This window comes from Salvia splendens, chromosome 4 (genome assembly GCF_004379255.2).
Source record: "Salvia splendens isolate huo1 chromosome 4, SspV2, whole genome shotgun sequence".
NCBI lineage: Eukaryota > Viridiplantae > Streptophyta > Magnoliopsida > Lamiales > Lamiaceae > Salvia > Salvia splendens.
The window spans coordinates 4,665,885-4,682,299 of record NC_056035.1 but is presented as its reverse complement, the minus strand read 5'-3'; the positions used below and the strand labels follow the sequence as shown (position 1 = coordinate 4,682,299).

Here is a 16,415-nt window from a genome sequence, read left to right as displayed (position 1 = left end):
ACTTAAGAAACTTATTTAGTATCCATCCTCCCCCACCATTACTATATTTTAAAATTCGCACACGATAAATAATAAACAAATCCTTTTTTAAATTACCACTTGTTGAATTATAATTGTAAAAAAAAGTAGCATAGAGAGTTGAGTGGGAGACTAATTAACTTCTACTCCATTAATTGATAGATTGTATTCCATTGGCGTAGGACTAATAATTCTCGATTACTACTAGGAGCTTCCGCATCGGTGCTCTTCCATAAGGACGGCGTCCATGCCGCTGGCACGGTACACCCATGTCCGCCGCTGTGCTCTTGCCAACGGCACGTCTCTGCTCGATACATCGAGCACGTCCGTGCCGCTGAGCAGGGCGACGTGACTCATTTCTATTGGGGTTGGCATTTTCATTTTCATTTTTTTTAAAATAAAAAATAATACCAAAAATAAAAAAAATATTTTCGGATTTCCAAAAATATAGCCGTTTTATTACCGTTTTTTTTTTGAAATTTTTTTAAAAAAAATTAATATCAAAATTATCTATAAATACACACATTCATCATCCATTTGGATGAAATTCGGCCACGGGCAGTGGTTTTTTAAATTTTATGAATTTAATTATGTAATTTTTAATTTTTAGGATTTTAATTATGTAATTTTTAATTTTTTTTATTTGTAATAGTATTCCAGGTATTTTTAATGCATTTTAATATTATGGAAATATTTTTAGTACTCGAAGTATTTGCAAATGTTTCTATTAAATTTGGAACCGGGCTGAAGATTATGCACTTATTATTGTCTCATGAATCAATTGAATACAAGCTTCAGCTCTACCATGATAATATATGGCAGATTGTGTTGTATGATTCAGGCAATCAAGCTGCCAAGGTGCTTCTCATACAGGTTCGATTTGAATATTACTTTGCTTGATTTGTTACTTATGTTGCTTCATATTCATATATATATATATATATATATATATATAAGGTCATGATCTATGACAAACACCTCTTAACCATATAACTAGAGAATAAATAATAGCCACAAGATCAAAAAAATCAAGGGCTAGTATTAATTTTTTGAATTTAAGGAGAAATAATTCCCTCAAGGGTATTATGGTCATTGCATAGCCAAAATCAGGTTTGGAGAAGAGTGGCGACGAGCTTGCCGGCATGGGATGCAGCGGAGGTCGGAGAGGGAGAGGTATTCGAGGAGGAAGTGGTAGCAGAGGACATCAACAAGGTTGGGGGGGAGGGGGCGCAGAGGAGGGGGTTGGGGACGGCGAGGAGGGTGAGGGAGGAGCGGGCGGCGAGATCGGCGGCTGAATCATATCAGTCTGTTGCTATTAATTTTCCTCTGGATGGAATAAAATAGGATTTGATTATCGGATTAGAGTGGGTAATGTGGAGGTGGGGCCGGGGTGATTAATTAGGTAGGCGATGGGCAAAGTCCATTGCCAGAATAAATGAAGAGAGTAATGGTAGGATGTAGTACTAGTTATTTAGCTACTGCATATGTCCTTTGTAAATTTTATGTATGTATGTATTGTTGAAACAATTCATGTTGCTCTTGCTCTCGAAAGCAATTGGAACCTCAAGATTAAATCAACTTTCCACAACAACCTTAGGGTTTTTATTATCAAAGGAAATTAAGGAATCAAGGAAGGTCTTTATAGATAAGCTTGAACATGCTCAAAGAGGTTAGAATAGACGAATTAATCATTATTTTCTCAATAATGGAATTTATAATAATAAACCATCAATATAAATATGTAAAAAATAAAATTATTACATTTTGTAAACAAGAGTGAAGTAAAATCATGGTAAGAGTGATGTGTTTTATAAACAAGAGTGATGTAAAGTCATGCTAAGAGTGATGTGTTTTGTAAACAAGAGTGAAGTAAAGTCATGCTAAGAGTGATGTGTTTTGTAAACAAGAGTGAAGTAAAGTCATGCTAAGAGTGATGTGTTTTGTAAACAAGAGTGAAGTAAAGTCATGCTAAGAGTGATGTGTTTTGTAAACAAGAGTGAAGTAAAATCATGCTAAGAGTGATGTGTTTTGTAAACAAGAGTGAAGTAAAGTCATGCTAAGAGTGATGTGTTTTGTAAACAAAAGTGAAGTAAAGTCATGCTAAGAGTGATGTGTTTTGTAAACAAGAGTTAAGTAAAATTAGTGAAGTAATCAATATATCAATCAAATATTTTATCCGTATGTTTTTTGTTTCCCAATTTATACCTCTTTTATTGATGTATTAATCGCTTTGAGATTAAACGAATAAATGAAGCAATCCTTCACGCGTAAAGCAATTATTTTTTTTTTTGCAATACATAGGAATGAAACTTGTCTTTGTCAGAAATGAATATTTAGTAGCATAAGATTTACAAAAATATTCATTTAATTTTCTTCTTCACCCAAATCTTTGCTTACAGATCAGTATCAACATAGTTAGCACTTAGCACCAACTTTCTCTCTTAAAACTCGTAAAACACATCCACTGCGTGCGATTCTCCGACGATCCGCGAGAAAACCGCGATTCACGCAATGGACGACCGCAACAGGCCATACTCAGGCGTACGCAATCACCGAATCTCTCTCTCAAACCGAGCATATGCGGAGTATACCAGAAAGCATTAGATTGCCTAATTGTTCCACAGCATCAGAAGCTGGAGAGGCGGTGCTGCCATTAAAAAATCTGACATGACATAGCTTTCCACTAGCTTCATCAGGAAACATGATCTTCCTCTCCACCTTAGGAAACTATCTTTTGCTCTCCCGTTTTCTCAATTCACAATCAATCATCCCTTTTTACTCTCCAAGTTATCAAATATTCTTGCTGTAGCTTTTCCACTTTCTGCAAATCTTCTGAAAAAAAACAGAGAATCATGCCGCGATCGAAAAACGGAGTTCACCACGATTCCAATCTTCAGTCGGCTCCAAATCCTTCATCTCTAAGATCATTTCCGACTCCAGCGCCGCCGTCCCCTTCATCGACAGGACCCTGAGCTCTTTTCCCTCTTCCTCTCTCTCTCTCCTCTTCACCGGAAATTACATAGTTATTTAAATTTCATAATGTAATTTCCTAAAATACCCTTGGCCTATTTTATATAATAAAAATATATAATATTTGTTCCATTAAGATGTGTGGCTGAGATTTGTTCTCTAGTTATACACTTAAGATTAGTTATATCTTGATCACTACCCTATATATATATATATATATATATATATATATATATATATATATATATATGTGGTAGTGTTAATCTTCTTTTCCTCCCTTAGATTTAAGTTCCTTCTTAATTGGAACCGTTAGATTTGAGGGATGGACGATCCGGATGAGAAGCTTACTAATGATCCCGTGTTGCATTATTAGGCTCATTCTGTGCATTATATGGGTATAATTGTAAAACAACAATGAATTAAAATGGAATGAGCGAGATTTCAGCGGGATTTTCATTGACCTTCCATCTACTCACTCCAACCGTCACTCTCCTCAACCCAGAATCAAAATTTCGTCTCCTTCAATTCCCCCATTTTCCAAACCCTAGCCGCCGGCGAATCACAGCCGAAACCGCACTCCCTTCGCCCGTGACCATCAAGTTCAAATCGACAACAAGGTAGGGTTTAAATGCTTCAGTTTTTCGTAATACACAGTGTTAATCGACGATTTTCACCGCCGAATCGACAATTCAATGTTTTCTCCCAAACAATATCACGTTTTTCAAACTCGTTTTTGCCGAGAATTTTCGTAAATCTTAGAATCATTTTTGATTTTGTTAGGGTTATATACATTATTGAAGTTTGTAGTTAATGACTGGTTTACTATTGTCTATTGAGCGATTTGGTAGTGAAAATCGTATGCGATTTTGATTTGTGGTTCGTCTCACAGATCTGCAATGACGAAGAGAGGCATGCCTATCAAAAGCCAACCAACCTAGGCTGCATGTGAGCAATTACTTGCATTTGCTTGTATATTTTTTGGATTATTTGTATTATTGTACGGCGTGGTGTACAGTATGGTTCTTGGTGTTTACTTGAATGGATCTGTACATTATGTAATGTTTGTGTGGTCATTACTTGAATGCAATGTTTGTGTGGTCATTACTTGAATGGATCTGTACATTATGTAACTATTTTTATGCATTATATATCTTGTATCATGCATCATGTGACTGTTGTTGTATATGGTCAAAGAGTGAATGGAATAGTTGTATGTTTATTACTTGATTTACTCAGTGCATTATTTGCCTGTTTGAATGCATTATTTACCATGTTTTATACATAATGTGACTGCTTTTGTAAAGCCTTTGAAGAGCGAAGGCAATATTTATATGTGAATTGTTTTAATGAATATGTACATTGTTTAACTATTTCTATGCATTATATACATGTTTCATGCATCAAGTGCTTGCTGTTGTACATGGGTTAAAGAGTGAATGGAATATTTTTATGTACATAACTAGCCTGAATCTGTACATTATGTAGCTATTTCTATACATTATTTTTCATGTTTTATGCATCATTTGACTGTTGTTGTACATGAGTCTAAGAGTGAATGGAATATTTTTATATGTTCATTACTTGAGTGATTCTGTTCATTATTTGGCTATTTGAATGCATTATTTATCCCGTTTTATGCATCATGTGACTATTGTTGTACATGTGTCAAAGAGTGAATGGAAATTTGTTTGTTTATTACTTGACCGGATCTGTACATTATTTAGTTATTTTAGTGCATTATTTATCATGGTTTATGCTTTATGTGACTGTAGTTGGACATGTGACAATGGGTGATTGCAATATTCATGGTAATTTGTTGATTTATTCTGAACATTATTTGATTATTAAAATGAATTACGTATCAGTTTTTAGGCATTATTTTGATGCTTCTGTACTAGAGTGTATAAGTGAATGCAGTATAACTGTCCACATTATTTTATTCAGTCTGTACATTATGTAACTAATTGTATGTTATTATTCTGTATGTTGTACAACATCAAAGCAGCTAAGATTGGACATCAACGAGGCGGTCGATGATATACTGCCAGTAGGAATTGCCCAGAAATTCCGGGAGCAATTAGCAGAGGCCGGGACTAGTACAGCTCCGGAAGAGACGGAGGATAGGAAACTAAGGGGTAGGAACGTCGACCATCTGTATTGTCGACGAACCCCTACAGAGTTTCTTAATTGTATAAAGAGTTTAACTCCACGGCAGAAGGAAGCCGTACGGAACTTGTACATGAGTCTAAGAGTAAATGCAATATTTGTACATTATTTAGCTATTTCTATGCATTATTTATCCTGTATTATGCATCATTAGACTGCTGTTGTACATGAGTCTAAGAATGAATGCAATATTTGTATGTTAATTACTTGAGTGATTCTGTACATTATTTGGCTATTTGAATGCATTATTTATCCTGTTTTAGGTATCACGTGGTTGCTGTTGTACATACTACACCCTAGCCCCTAGGCTTGTTAAACCCTTAGGGAAAACAAGAAACGTGCGCCAAACATCGAAACACGACACAACTTAAATTAAACGGGTCAGGATAAATGTTCATTATATATCACAAATAATGCATTACAGAAACTAAAACCACGCATTACACTACATAATATGTACATTATGTATATCTGTTTTAAAAAATACCTACGCGCTATGCATGTGCAACCCGAGACGAATTACTGCAGCTCGTGTATTTGGACAACGTTTTTTAGACTTAGAACATACTACACCCTAGCCCTAGACTTGTTAAACCCTTAGGGAAAACAAGAAAAGTGCGTAAAACATCGAAACACGGCACAACCTAAATAAAACGGGGTACGATAAATGTTCATTACATACCACAAATAATGCATTACAGAAACTAAAACTACGCATTACACTACATAATATGTACATTATGTATATCTGTTTTAAAAAATACCTACGCGCTATGCATGTGCAACCCGAGACGAATTACTGCAGCTCGTGTATTTGGACAACGTTTTTTAGACTTAGAACATACTACACCCTAGCCCCTAGGCTTGTTAAACCCTTAGGGAAAACAAGAAACGTGCGTAAAACATCGAAACACGACACAACCTAAATTAAACGGGTAAGGATAAATGTTCATTACATACCACAAATAATGCATTACAGAAACTAAACTATGCATTATACTACACAATATGTACATTATGTATATCTGTTTTAAAATATACCTACGCGTTATGCATGTGGAAACCCAGAAGAATTACTACAGCTCGTGTATTTGGACAATGTTTTTTAGACTTAGAACATACTACACCCTAGCACCTAGGCTTGTTAAACCCTTAGGGAAAACAAAAAACGTGCGCCAAACATCGAAACACGACAAAACTTTAATTAAACGCGTCAGTATAAATGTTCATTACATATCACAAATAATGCATTACAGAAACTAAACTACACATTATACTATATAATATGTACATTATGTGTACGTTTTGCGCGGCTTCCTCCTTGTCGAACCGCACGAAGCCATAGCCCATCGAGTTCTCGTTGTGATCGACTGCGATCTTGCAAGAGAGCACAGTTCCGAAGGCAGAGAAGGTCTCGAAGAGCGCCTTTGTGTCGATTGCTTGATCCAGATTCTTGATGAAGAGATTAGCATATCCACTTTTCCGGAGGCTAGGATCTCTGTGAGAGAACATGATCCGGATTGGCTTTCCATTGACATGAGTGAAATTCAAAGCATCTTTTGCATTAGAAGCTGCACATTATCACAATTTTAAGCCATCAAACATAAAACATTTCACTCAGGAATTGTATCTATCATCACTTATAAGCTGCTAAATGAGAATCATAATTCATAAGGAAATACGAATTGGAAAATTGTACACACACAGTTCATTCAGATTGGGGATCTGAATAATCAAATCACACCATCATCACTATTAATTCAATGATATTCCAACAAAAAAATATGTGGAGTAATGAATTGGAGATGCATGCTAATGAAAAAACAGAATGAATTACGATCACCGTCGATCGGAGAATTGAAATTGACGTAGGCATATCCGAGCGACGATCGGCGCGTCACATCTCTGCAAATCCTGACGGAGGCGACATGCGCAACGTGGCTGAACAGATCGTAGAGCTTGCTCTCGTCGATGGAGAAAGAATGAAACGAAATCAATAAACATGGGCGAAAAGCGGGTGAATTAATTTCTTCCATTGATAATCGAACAATCGTGGAAAATCTAAAACTGTATGCGTTTGATACAGAGACAACGAATCTGTGAAATACCGATTTCTCGCAGTGTGATCAAATCAAAATTAAACCCGGACTAATTGAGAAAAAAATCAGCGAAATTTGGGAAGAAAATAGGTTGAGAAACTGCACAAAGCCTTAACGGAGTAATTCATGGACCATTCCATAACTAACTCCAATTGTTATTCTCTATTTTACCCCAGCGTTAACAATTAAGAAAATTTGATAATATCAGATTAAGATTTAAACCATTAGATCACTATAAATCCACGGATGAGATTAAGAAGGAGAAATGATTTATAAGGTGAAAAGGATTTGAATACAATCATATATATATATATGGGGGAGCGTTATTCTCCTATTCATCCCTTAGATCATTTATTCTTCTTAATATGAGCCGTTAGATCTCATTCATCAAAGGTCCAAATGATCTGCATTATTACACTATAATGGTGCATTCTTTGTCGGTGTGCATTATTCAACTGAAAATCTGCATTATTACATTACAATGGTGCATTATTAGTCGGTGTGCATTATTCAACAGAAAATCTGCATTATTAAATGACACGTGACACTAATCTAACCGTCGGATGACAAAATCGTGAGGCTGAGATCAAGAAGAAAAAAGGAGAAAATATGCAAAAAAGGAAATGAATAAATCCCTATGTATGTATATATATCAAATGAAAGTAGTAGTTACATTGCATCCTTGTTTGTGAAATGTAACTGTTGATTGTTTCTGTCTGTTGCTGCGGGATGTCTTGGATCACATTCTATTGTTTCGAGCGTAAGAAATATGCTGAAGAACACTGGATTTCTGCACATTATCATCGTTTACAGATCGCGATATCACTTGATTTTACTGATATGTTTTTCCTTCTGTCCTGTAGTTATATGGAGCACCGCGAATATACAAGAAGCTTGCAGACTCTAGGTATAACTATTTCCGTCAAACTCCAGATGATCAGTGGGTCCGAACAACTGATTTTACCCCATCATCGTGTATTGGACAATCTTCCGGTATATGTATCCAACTTCCTAGTGGCATTGAACTTCCAGATTTTGGAAGACACTTTTTATACTATAAAGAAAGTAAAACTCCCTTCACATTGGAATATGGAGTGCCATTTTGTGAATTTCTGGATCTAGTTCCGATTATGCAGCCTCCTCGATGTCTTGAGTTGCCATATAGACTACTATTCAAGGTCTGTTGTTTGGTACAAACCGGATGTCTTCCAGGGCCAAAGCTAGATGAAAATTTCTATCAGTTGCTCAATCCAGAAAGATATGATATTGCATACCTTGAGCAGCTTTTGGAAAAGCTTTACTATTTAAAGGAGTGTTGTTATAATCCTCACTCATGGCTTATCGAGCAGCATCAGAGCTACAACGGCTTTAAGAAACCGAAACCTCATGTTGTGGACGATGATGACCTGGTGCATATTCACAGGGTTCAAGTCACTCCAACCAAAGTGTATTTCCATGGTCCGGAAGTGAATGTATCTAATCGCGTGTTACGCAACTTCCATGATCACATTGACAATTTTCTTCATGTTTCATTTGTGGAAGAGGATTGGAGTAAGATGTATGCATCTGATTTAGCACCAAAGGGAGCTGGTGGGGATGAGAACACAAGAACAAAGCTATATTCGAGGATACTTTCAACTCTGAGGAATGGCATCACTATTAGGAGCAAGAAATTTGAGTTTCTTGCGTTTTCCTCGAGTCAACTAAGGGAGAACTCCCTCTGGATGTTTGCCCCAACTGACAACCTCAATGCTGATGGTATAAGGAGGTGGATGGGCGACTTCAGTTCCATACGAAACGTGGCAAAATATGCCGCGAGGCTTGGCCAGTTCTTTGGTTCATCCACAGAGACACTAAGTGTTACTCAGAATGAGGTTGATAAAATCCCCGATGTCGAGATTGTAAGAGATGAAACAACATATATCTTCTCTGATGGGATTGGAAAGATATCAGTCGACTTTGCACAAAGAGTTGCGATAAAATGTGGACTCAGAAGCAATATACCATCTGCCTTCCAGATCAGGTATGGTGGCTACAAAGGGGTCGTGGCAATCGATCCGAATTCATCAGTGAAGATGTCACTAAGACCTAGCATGTTGAAGTACCAATCAGATGATACAAAACTAAACGTTCTAGGATGGAGCAAATATCAACCGTGCTTCTTGAATCGCCAAATCATCACTCTCTTATCCACTCTTGGAGTTGCGGATCATGTCTTTGAGAAGAAGCAAAGTGAAGCAGTAGCTCAACTGAATGATATTATAGTCGATCCGTTCAAAGCTCTAGAAGCTTTGGATCTCATGTCACTAGGAGAAAACACTTACATCTTGAAGGAAATGTTGAAATGTGGATATAAACCCGATGAAGAGCCGTTTCTTGCAATGATGCTGCAAACTATCCGCTCATCACAACTGCTGGATTTGCGGATCAAATCTAGAATATTTATCCGACAAGGTAGAAATATGACGGGATGTCTCGATGAAACAGACACCTTAGAATACGGACAAGTATTTGTGAAATATTCTGGCTCCGGGCAAAGGAGGTTCTACGAGGAATCCGTTGATGAGTATACATCTACTGACCGTAATTACATTGTTAAAGGAAAGGTGGCTGTTGCTAAGAACCCATGCTTGCACCCTGGTGATCTTCGGGATCTAGAAGCTATAGATGTTCCAGCACTGCATCACATGGTGAACTGCATAGTTTTCCCTCAAAAAGGAATGAGGTAACTATTCACTTGTTTCTGGTTTCTTACATTAATTGATTTATCATAAGATTGTTGAAGGCTGATAATGTTGTAATAACAGACCACATCCAAATGAATGTTCTGGGAGTGATTTGGATGGAGATATATATTTTGTTTGTTGGGACCCTGACATGATTCCACCGAAACAATTCCCACCTATGGATTACGATCCTGCCCCAGCCACACACCTCGATCGCGAGGTTACCATTGAGGTACATTACTCTAATCTATCTTTCATGAATCATTGTATCTTCTTTGCAACTTCATATTTTTAGTTTGGTATGTTTTATGTTCTTGTCTGTGTTATAGGAAGTCCAAGAATACTTCACCAACTACATCTTGAACGAGAGTTTAGGAATGATTGCCAATGCCCACATTGTCTTCGCTGACAAGGAGCCATCCATGGCCTCGAGCAGTCCTTGTTTGGAGCTAGCTAAGTTACACTCAGTGGCAGTCGACTTCCCCAAAACTGGCAGACCTGCACAGATCCCTCCTAAACTACACGTCAAAGATACCCTGATTTCATGGAGAAGCTCGACAAGCCCACTTGTGAATCCAAGGGTGTGATAGGTAAGCTTTTCAGGGAGGTGAAGGATCTCGCCACTGACACAACTTCCTTGAAGTTCACAAAAGAAGTGGCTAGAAGCTCCTACGATGCTGACATGGAAATTGATGGTTTCAGAGACTACATTGAGGAAGCATTCAACCACAAAACCCGCTATGACTGTGAACTGGGGAACTTGATGGACTACTATGGCATCAAGACTGAGGGTGAGATATTGAGCAGAGCTATTATGAAGATGTCGAAAACCTTTGACCGCAGAAAGAGCACTGAAGCAATTGGTGCTGCAGTGAAGTCTCTGAGAAATGAAGCCAGATCATGGTTCAAGAAAGGAACCAAATCGGGCAATCAATATGCAATGGCCTCGGCTTGGTATCACGTGACTTATCATCCTGATTTTTGGGGTCACTACAACAAGGATATGAAGATGAAGAGGAATCACTACATTAGTTTCCCATGGTGTGTGTACGACAAGCTTGTCCATATCAAGAATGAGAATGCAAGAAAATATCACTCAAAAAACAGCTCAGGTCAAGAAGGAATCAAGAAGAAGAATGTAAGAAAAGACCACTGAAAAGCAGCTTAGATCAAGGAGTCAGGAAGGAGAATGCAACAAAAGGTCACTCAAAAAGCAGTTCATGTCAGGATATGATGAACAAAGAGAATACTGCAAGTAAAGATCACTCAACAAGCAGCTCAGATCAAGGAGGATGTCTGGACTTGTTTTAATACTGATATTCCTTATAAAATTATACTACTAGTCTTGTTTTAACAGTTCTGTTAAAACCTAATATCATTCCCTTGTATTGTAATGTCTGGACTTGGAAAACAGGTTTCTGTGATTTTTGCTAAATGTAAAAAGAAGAAAACACTAACTGTGGAAAAATGTCTCACTATCCAAAACTTACATTCCATCTATTACACAATTTTACAATCAAACACATGAAGACTGCAGCAAGACTCTCACCTCTCTATGTCTGCTGCATCGCGTCATGTCAACAATCTTTTCTTCCAAACACTTGGTAATCGAACAAGATAGACGGCAAAATATAGCCCTAGAAAGACGTTGAAGGAGACCAAGAACTCAGTTGGCAAATGTGGATGGAGTATAACATTAACTCATGAACTTGAAGGAACTAAAGTTCTATATTCCTTCTCGGTGATTGATCTTATGCCGTGGGGATCCGACTCCACATCATCCATGCCTTCTTTCGCGGGGTACCCTAGGGCCCGTGCTTGTAGCCATTGGTCTATCACACCACAGCTGATGGCATACTTGATCGAGCGCTCCAAGTAGCCTTTATCCGAGATGAGATGTGGCTGAACGGTCAGCATTCTCATCAAACCTGAACCAGTATCAAGGAAAGAATATCACCTATCAGCAGAGACAAACATTAACGTAGTTATGGAAGTGGACCGTGTAAGAGAAACAACATTTCATTAATAAGATGCACAAAGATATAATGACATGTTATGAGTAATGTGGAATCATACTGTCCTGAACGGTCCATAAACAAGTCAACAAGTATAAGTTTGTTCAGTTACCTGCAACAATGCCATCTCCTGATGCAGACATGTCGGAGGTGTAAGGAGTGACAGGCGCATCCTCCATTCCAAGCACAGCACCATTGTGCTCCTTTGTATAGTAATGTATCTTGGAAGTCCCATTCGTTACAAACAGAATCTTGAGACCGTCATGCCAGAGCTGAGATACGACTTCTGGAGAATAATGAGTGAACTTAGACTTGCAGTTGTCTTTGGTATCAAATTTTTCTGATGGTGTTATCCCACAGAGAAATTCAAGCTCTTGCTTCGTGACCTCAATGATATCAGCAAGATTCCAAGCTCTCTGTACGAATATCTTGGTTTCTTCACTAGATTGCCAGAGTGGCAATGGAAGGTTGAGATCGAAAAATATTACACTTCCAAGCTTCTTAGAGATCTTGATAGCTCGTAGTGCTGTGGATCTCGTGCTCCGGTCAAGGAGACTGGATGCATTGAAGTAAAACATTTTTGCCTAAATGTTTCATACCCCATCAGTAAATACACAATTCTACAAGCTCGAGCACGAAGTAGAGCATGCTCGATAAACAACATAGAGAGTGCAAGGAAATTATATGAACTATACTTTTATGCAGAGCAACAAACCATTTTAGCCTAAATGATCAATAGCTTATGAGTTATGAGTAAACATGCAATGTTCACGCTCGAGCACGAATAAGAGCAAGCACAATAAACAACATAGATGATTGACGAAATAGATCAAATTCTTCAAGAACTAAAGCTGAGTTAACTGACCTCTTTCAACACATCAACATTGATCTCAGACTGCGACAAACAATCCTCAGCGCACGGCTTGGAGCTAGTCATCCTCAAGCCACCCCTCTTAACAACCTTCATGCGCGAAACAGCCGTCTCCCTACTACCATCTACGCGTACTGATCTCGTTTGCACTCTGTTGCTGTTGAGAAAATGCAACAAAGACTGGCCAAAAGCATCATCCCCAAGTTTTCCCATGAAGGCGACTTTACCCCCCAAACTTGCAAGAGCTACTGCAACATTACTCACAGATCCTCCAGAAGCCCTAACAAACTTCTCCGGCTCCCACAGGACATCCTTCTTGCTCTCGTGGAACTCATAGTCAATGAGTCTGTTGGCCCGCCTTCCTGCTGGGACAAATGCGTGTTGAGCTGCACCAAAACAACAAACTAGAGGCGGCCATCCGTAGGTGAAGCTTATATCCTCCCCATCATCTATGTCAATCTCTAGCTCCTCTTCACTGTCTTCATCCAAAGTCGAGATAAACATCTCCCCCTCACCATCACTCAATTCTGTCTCACTACCTAGACTATCTGCGACATCAGCCTTCTTGCTGCGCCTTCTCTGCCTTGTCGGCTTCTTAGTCCCGCCATCTTCTTCCAATGCCTTGGATGTCGATGTAGCTGCACAGAAACACAATTAGATTCACATACTGATTCATACAAATTCGAGCAAGATTCAACCTTTTTTACGAGTTCTAGGCTTGGTTTTCTTCGAATCCTCAGCTGAATCTGCAGGTTTGAGCAATGCTTCATCTCCAACACTGTCAGTGACTGCAGAAACTTCATCTGGAATCTCCACTACTTTTTTGGTTCTTGCAGAAGCTCGCTTAGTAGTTTTTCGAGTCTTTTTCTCGACAGCTACTGCTTCTCCATCCGATTCCGATTCAGGTGAAGAACCGGTGGTTTTACTCCTGGAGACTGCCATAACTATATTTCCCTTCAATCGAAAATCTTGAATTTTCCATAAGTTTATACAAGGGGAATTCCCTTTCGATTGCCACCTGCATATCCTGCTCAAACAAAATGTAACAAAAATCTGAATACATGTTGAATCACTTCAAACTGCAGAAAAAATACCGAATTCCGATTAAGCAAGAGATAAAAGAGCTTTGCTTTCATTTACACAGAAATTTCAAGAATTTGTTTCATATTTTCAGAAGAGAAAAGATGAAGAAGAAACCTGGGTATCAAAGAAAAATGTGTGAAAGAAATTGAAGCCATCCCATAAAGATTCTACAAAACCCCCACAAAATCTAGGAAAGGGGTTTAGGGGAGAGAGTTCAGTGTCGAGCTAGTAGAAATAGTAGATAATTCTGATATCAAATTTATTTATTCATATTTATGTTTGAAGGCAATTGAAATCAAATGACTGTTATCCCTTTATCGACCACTGTCTCACCAGTCACCACAAGGCACTAGGTTTCATTTCAAGATTGCTTTTTTCTAGTACTAGTACATTGTTAAACTTAACTTTCAACTTCCTCCGCCATAGATACCAAATCTTTAGGGAGTTCAAATTAACTGCAAAATTTCACGTGGGTTGGCAAAATTAATGCAAAATACAACATTGGGACTCGCTGAAAAAGCATTTCTTGGGATGAATTTTATCAAACAGGTGGTGCCCGTCAAATGCGGTAGGAGAGCTGCCAAGACTTCATTTGCAGGTAATCCTTTTTGCCACTTAAAACATTTTTCCCATTGATATGAACTTCTTCAAGTAGTTACGATCTGCAGAAATCATACACCAATGATGAATGCGTGTACGTTTGAATGTGTGTGTGTGTGTTGAAATTTAGTGATACAAAATTGTCATCAAAGGGAAGAAGAAGGTGCCACTGAAGAATTCGACAGAAATTCTTGCTATTCGAAATTTGGAGCTTATATTTTCTTCGATCAATATATGATCTGTATCCACATTTGTATTTATGTTTGCAACAATAGATCCAATGCAAATTTGTATGCTAATGAGGTGATTTTGCTCTCGACAGCAGCAAGATTGTGCCTCTCCCGCCGATTTCATGATGCTCCGGTGGAGGTTAACTCCGAAGAGCAGGAAGTTGTGATTGCTATAGGAAGCAATGTGGGTGACAGGGTTCATAATTTTGAGGAGGCGTTGCAACGGATGAAGAAATCAGACATTCAGATCACGAGACACGCCTGCTTGTACGAGACTGAACCCGCCTATGTAACTGACCAGCCTCGGTTCCTCAACTCTGCTGTTAGAGGAACTACAAAGCTCAGCCCTCATAAGCTGCTGGCGACGCTGAAGGAGATTGAGAGGGACTTGGGCCGAACTGCTGGCATTAGGTACGGTCCTAGGCCAATCGACTTAGACATTCTGTTTTATGGGAGCCGGACTGTCAACACCGATTCTCTCACCATCCCACATGAGAGAATATGGGAGAGGCCTTTTGTGATGGCTCCTTTGATTGATCTGTTGGGGGTTCAAGCGGATAATGAGACGGTTAAATCTTGGCACTCGCTGACAAAGCATCCGGGTGGGCTCTTTGAGGCGTGGGAGGAGCTGGGAGGCGAGTCACTCGTAGGGAAGGATGGGATGGAAAGAGTGTTGCCAGTTGGGAACCGACTGTGGAGTTGGTCTGCAAACACCTCTGTCATGGGGGTTCTGAATGTGACACCTGATAGTTTTAGCGATGGGGGGAAGTTTCTGACCGTCGAATCAGCAGTTTCCCAGGTTCGATCCATGCTTGCAGAAGGTGCAGATATAGTCGACTTAGGGGCACAATCAACACGTCCCATGGCATCTAAGCTGTCTCCTGAGCAAGAGCTTGATAGACTGATCCCCGTCTTGGAAGCTGTCAGAGATATGCCGGAGATGGTGGGGAAGCTGATATCTGTCGACACTTTCCATTCGCGGGTCGCGTTGGAGGCGGTGAGCAAGGGAGCTCATCTTGTCAACGACGTGTCTGGTGGAAAGCTGGATGCGAATATGCATCATGTGGTGGCTTCCCTTGGAATTCCTTACATCGTTATGCACATGAGAGGTGATCCATCCACAATGCAAAATCAAGAGAATCTAGTGTACTATGATGTGTGTAGTGATGTGGCATCCGAGCTTTGCACGAGGGTTAGAGATGCTGAGATATCTGGCATTCCAGCATGGAAGATGATCATAGATCCTGGGATCGGATTCTCCAAGAATACTGAACAAAACTTGGACATTCTCATGGGGTTGCCAGCCATTCGATCTGAGATTGGCAAGAAGAGCTTAGCCTTGGCCCACGCCCCGTTGCTAGTAGGGCCTTCGAGGAAGAGATTCTTGGGGGAAGTCTGTGGTCGGCCCGTAGCTGGTGAGCGAGATCCAGCCACTGTTGCCGCTGTCACAACTGCAGTTCTGGGTGGAGCAAATATAGTGAGAGTGCATAATGTGAGAGATAACAGTGATGCTGTCAAACTCTGTGATGCCATGCTTCATAGGAGAAGAAACAGAGGCTCCTAACCATGCTCACTTCCCTTTTTTATGTTCTTCCATTTCAGTTCACATTGACAAATGCTTTTTGACAATCATGTTT

General features: G+C 39.2%; 1 protein-coding gene and 1 pseudogene across 1 annotated transcript; one reads left to right on the top strand and one right to left on the bottom strand.

The window, feature by feature from the left end:
* The first annotated feature begins 702 nt into the window (after positions 1 to 702).
* LOC121800340 lies at positions 703 to 16,361 on the top strand (annotated as a pseudogene).
* On the bottom strand, positions 11,438 to 14,665 carry LOC121798022 (fructokinase-like 2, chloroplastic). Its single transcript, XM_042196839.1, has 5 exons — positions 14,063 to 14,665; positions 13,564 to 13,892; positions 12,860 to 13,503; positions 12,107 to 12,578; positions 11,438 to 11,907 (listed from the first exon to the last, which is right to left on the bottom strand). The coding sequence occupies exons 1-5, from the start codon at positions 14,101 to 14,103 to the stop codon at positions 11,681 to 11,683; spliced, it is 1,713 nt and encodes a 570-aa protein (XP_042052773.1). The 5' UTR covers positions 14,104 to 14,665; the 3' UTR covers positions 11,438 to 11,680.
* Positions 16,362 to 16,415: the final 54 nt, after the last annotated feature.

Bases quoted from the DNA above. Each gene is read 5' to 3' on its own strand.
- LOC121798022 (XM_042196839.1), bottom strand. From the start codon at position 14,103: ATGGCTTCAATTTCTTTCACACATTTTTCTTTGATACCCAG. The intron at 13,893-14,062 runs GTTTCTTCTTCA...TTGTTTGAGCAG, and splicing joins CATTTTTCTTTGATACCCAG to GATATGCAGGTGGCAATCGA. The intron at 12,579-12,859 runs GTCAGTTAACTC...TGAAACATTTAG, and splicing joins ATGTTGATGTGTTGAAAGAG to GCAAAAATGTTTTACTTCAA.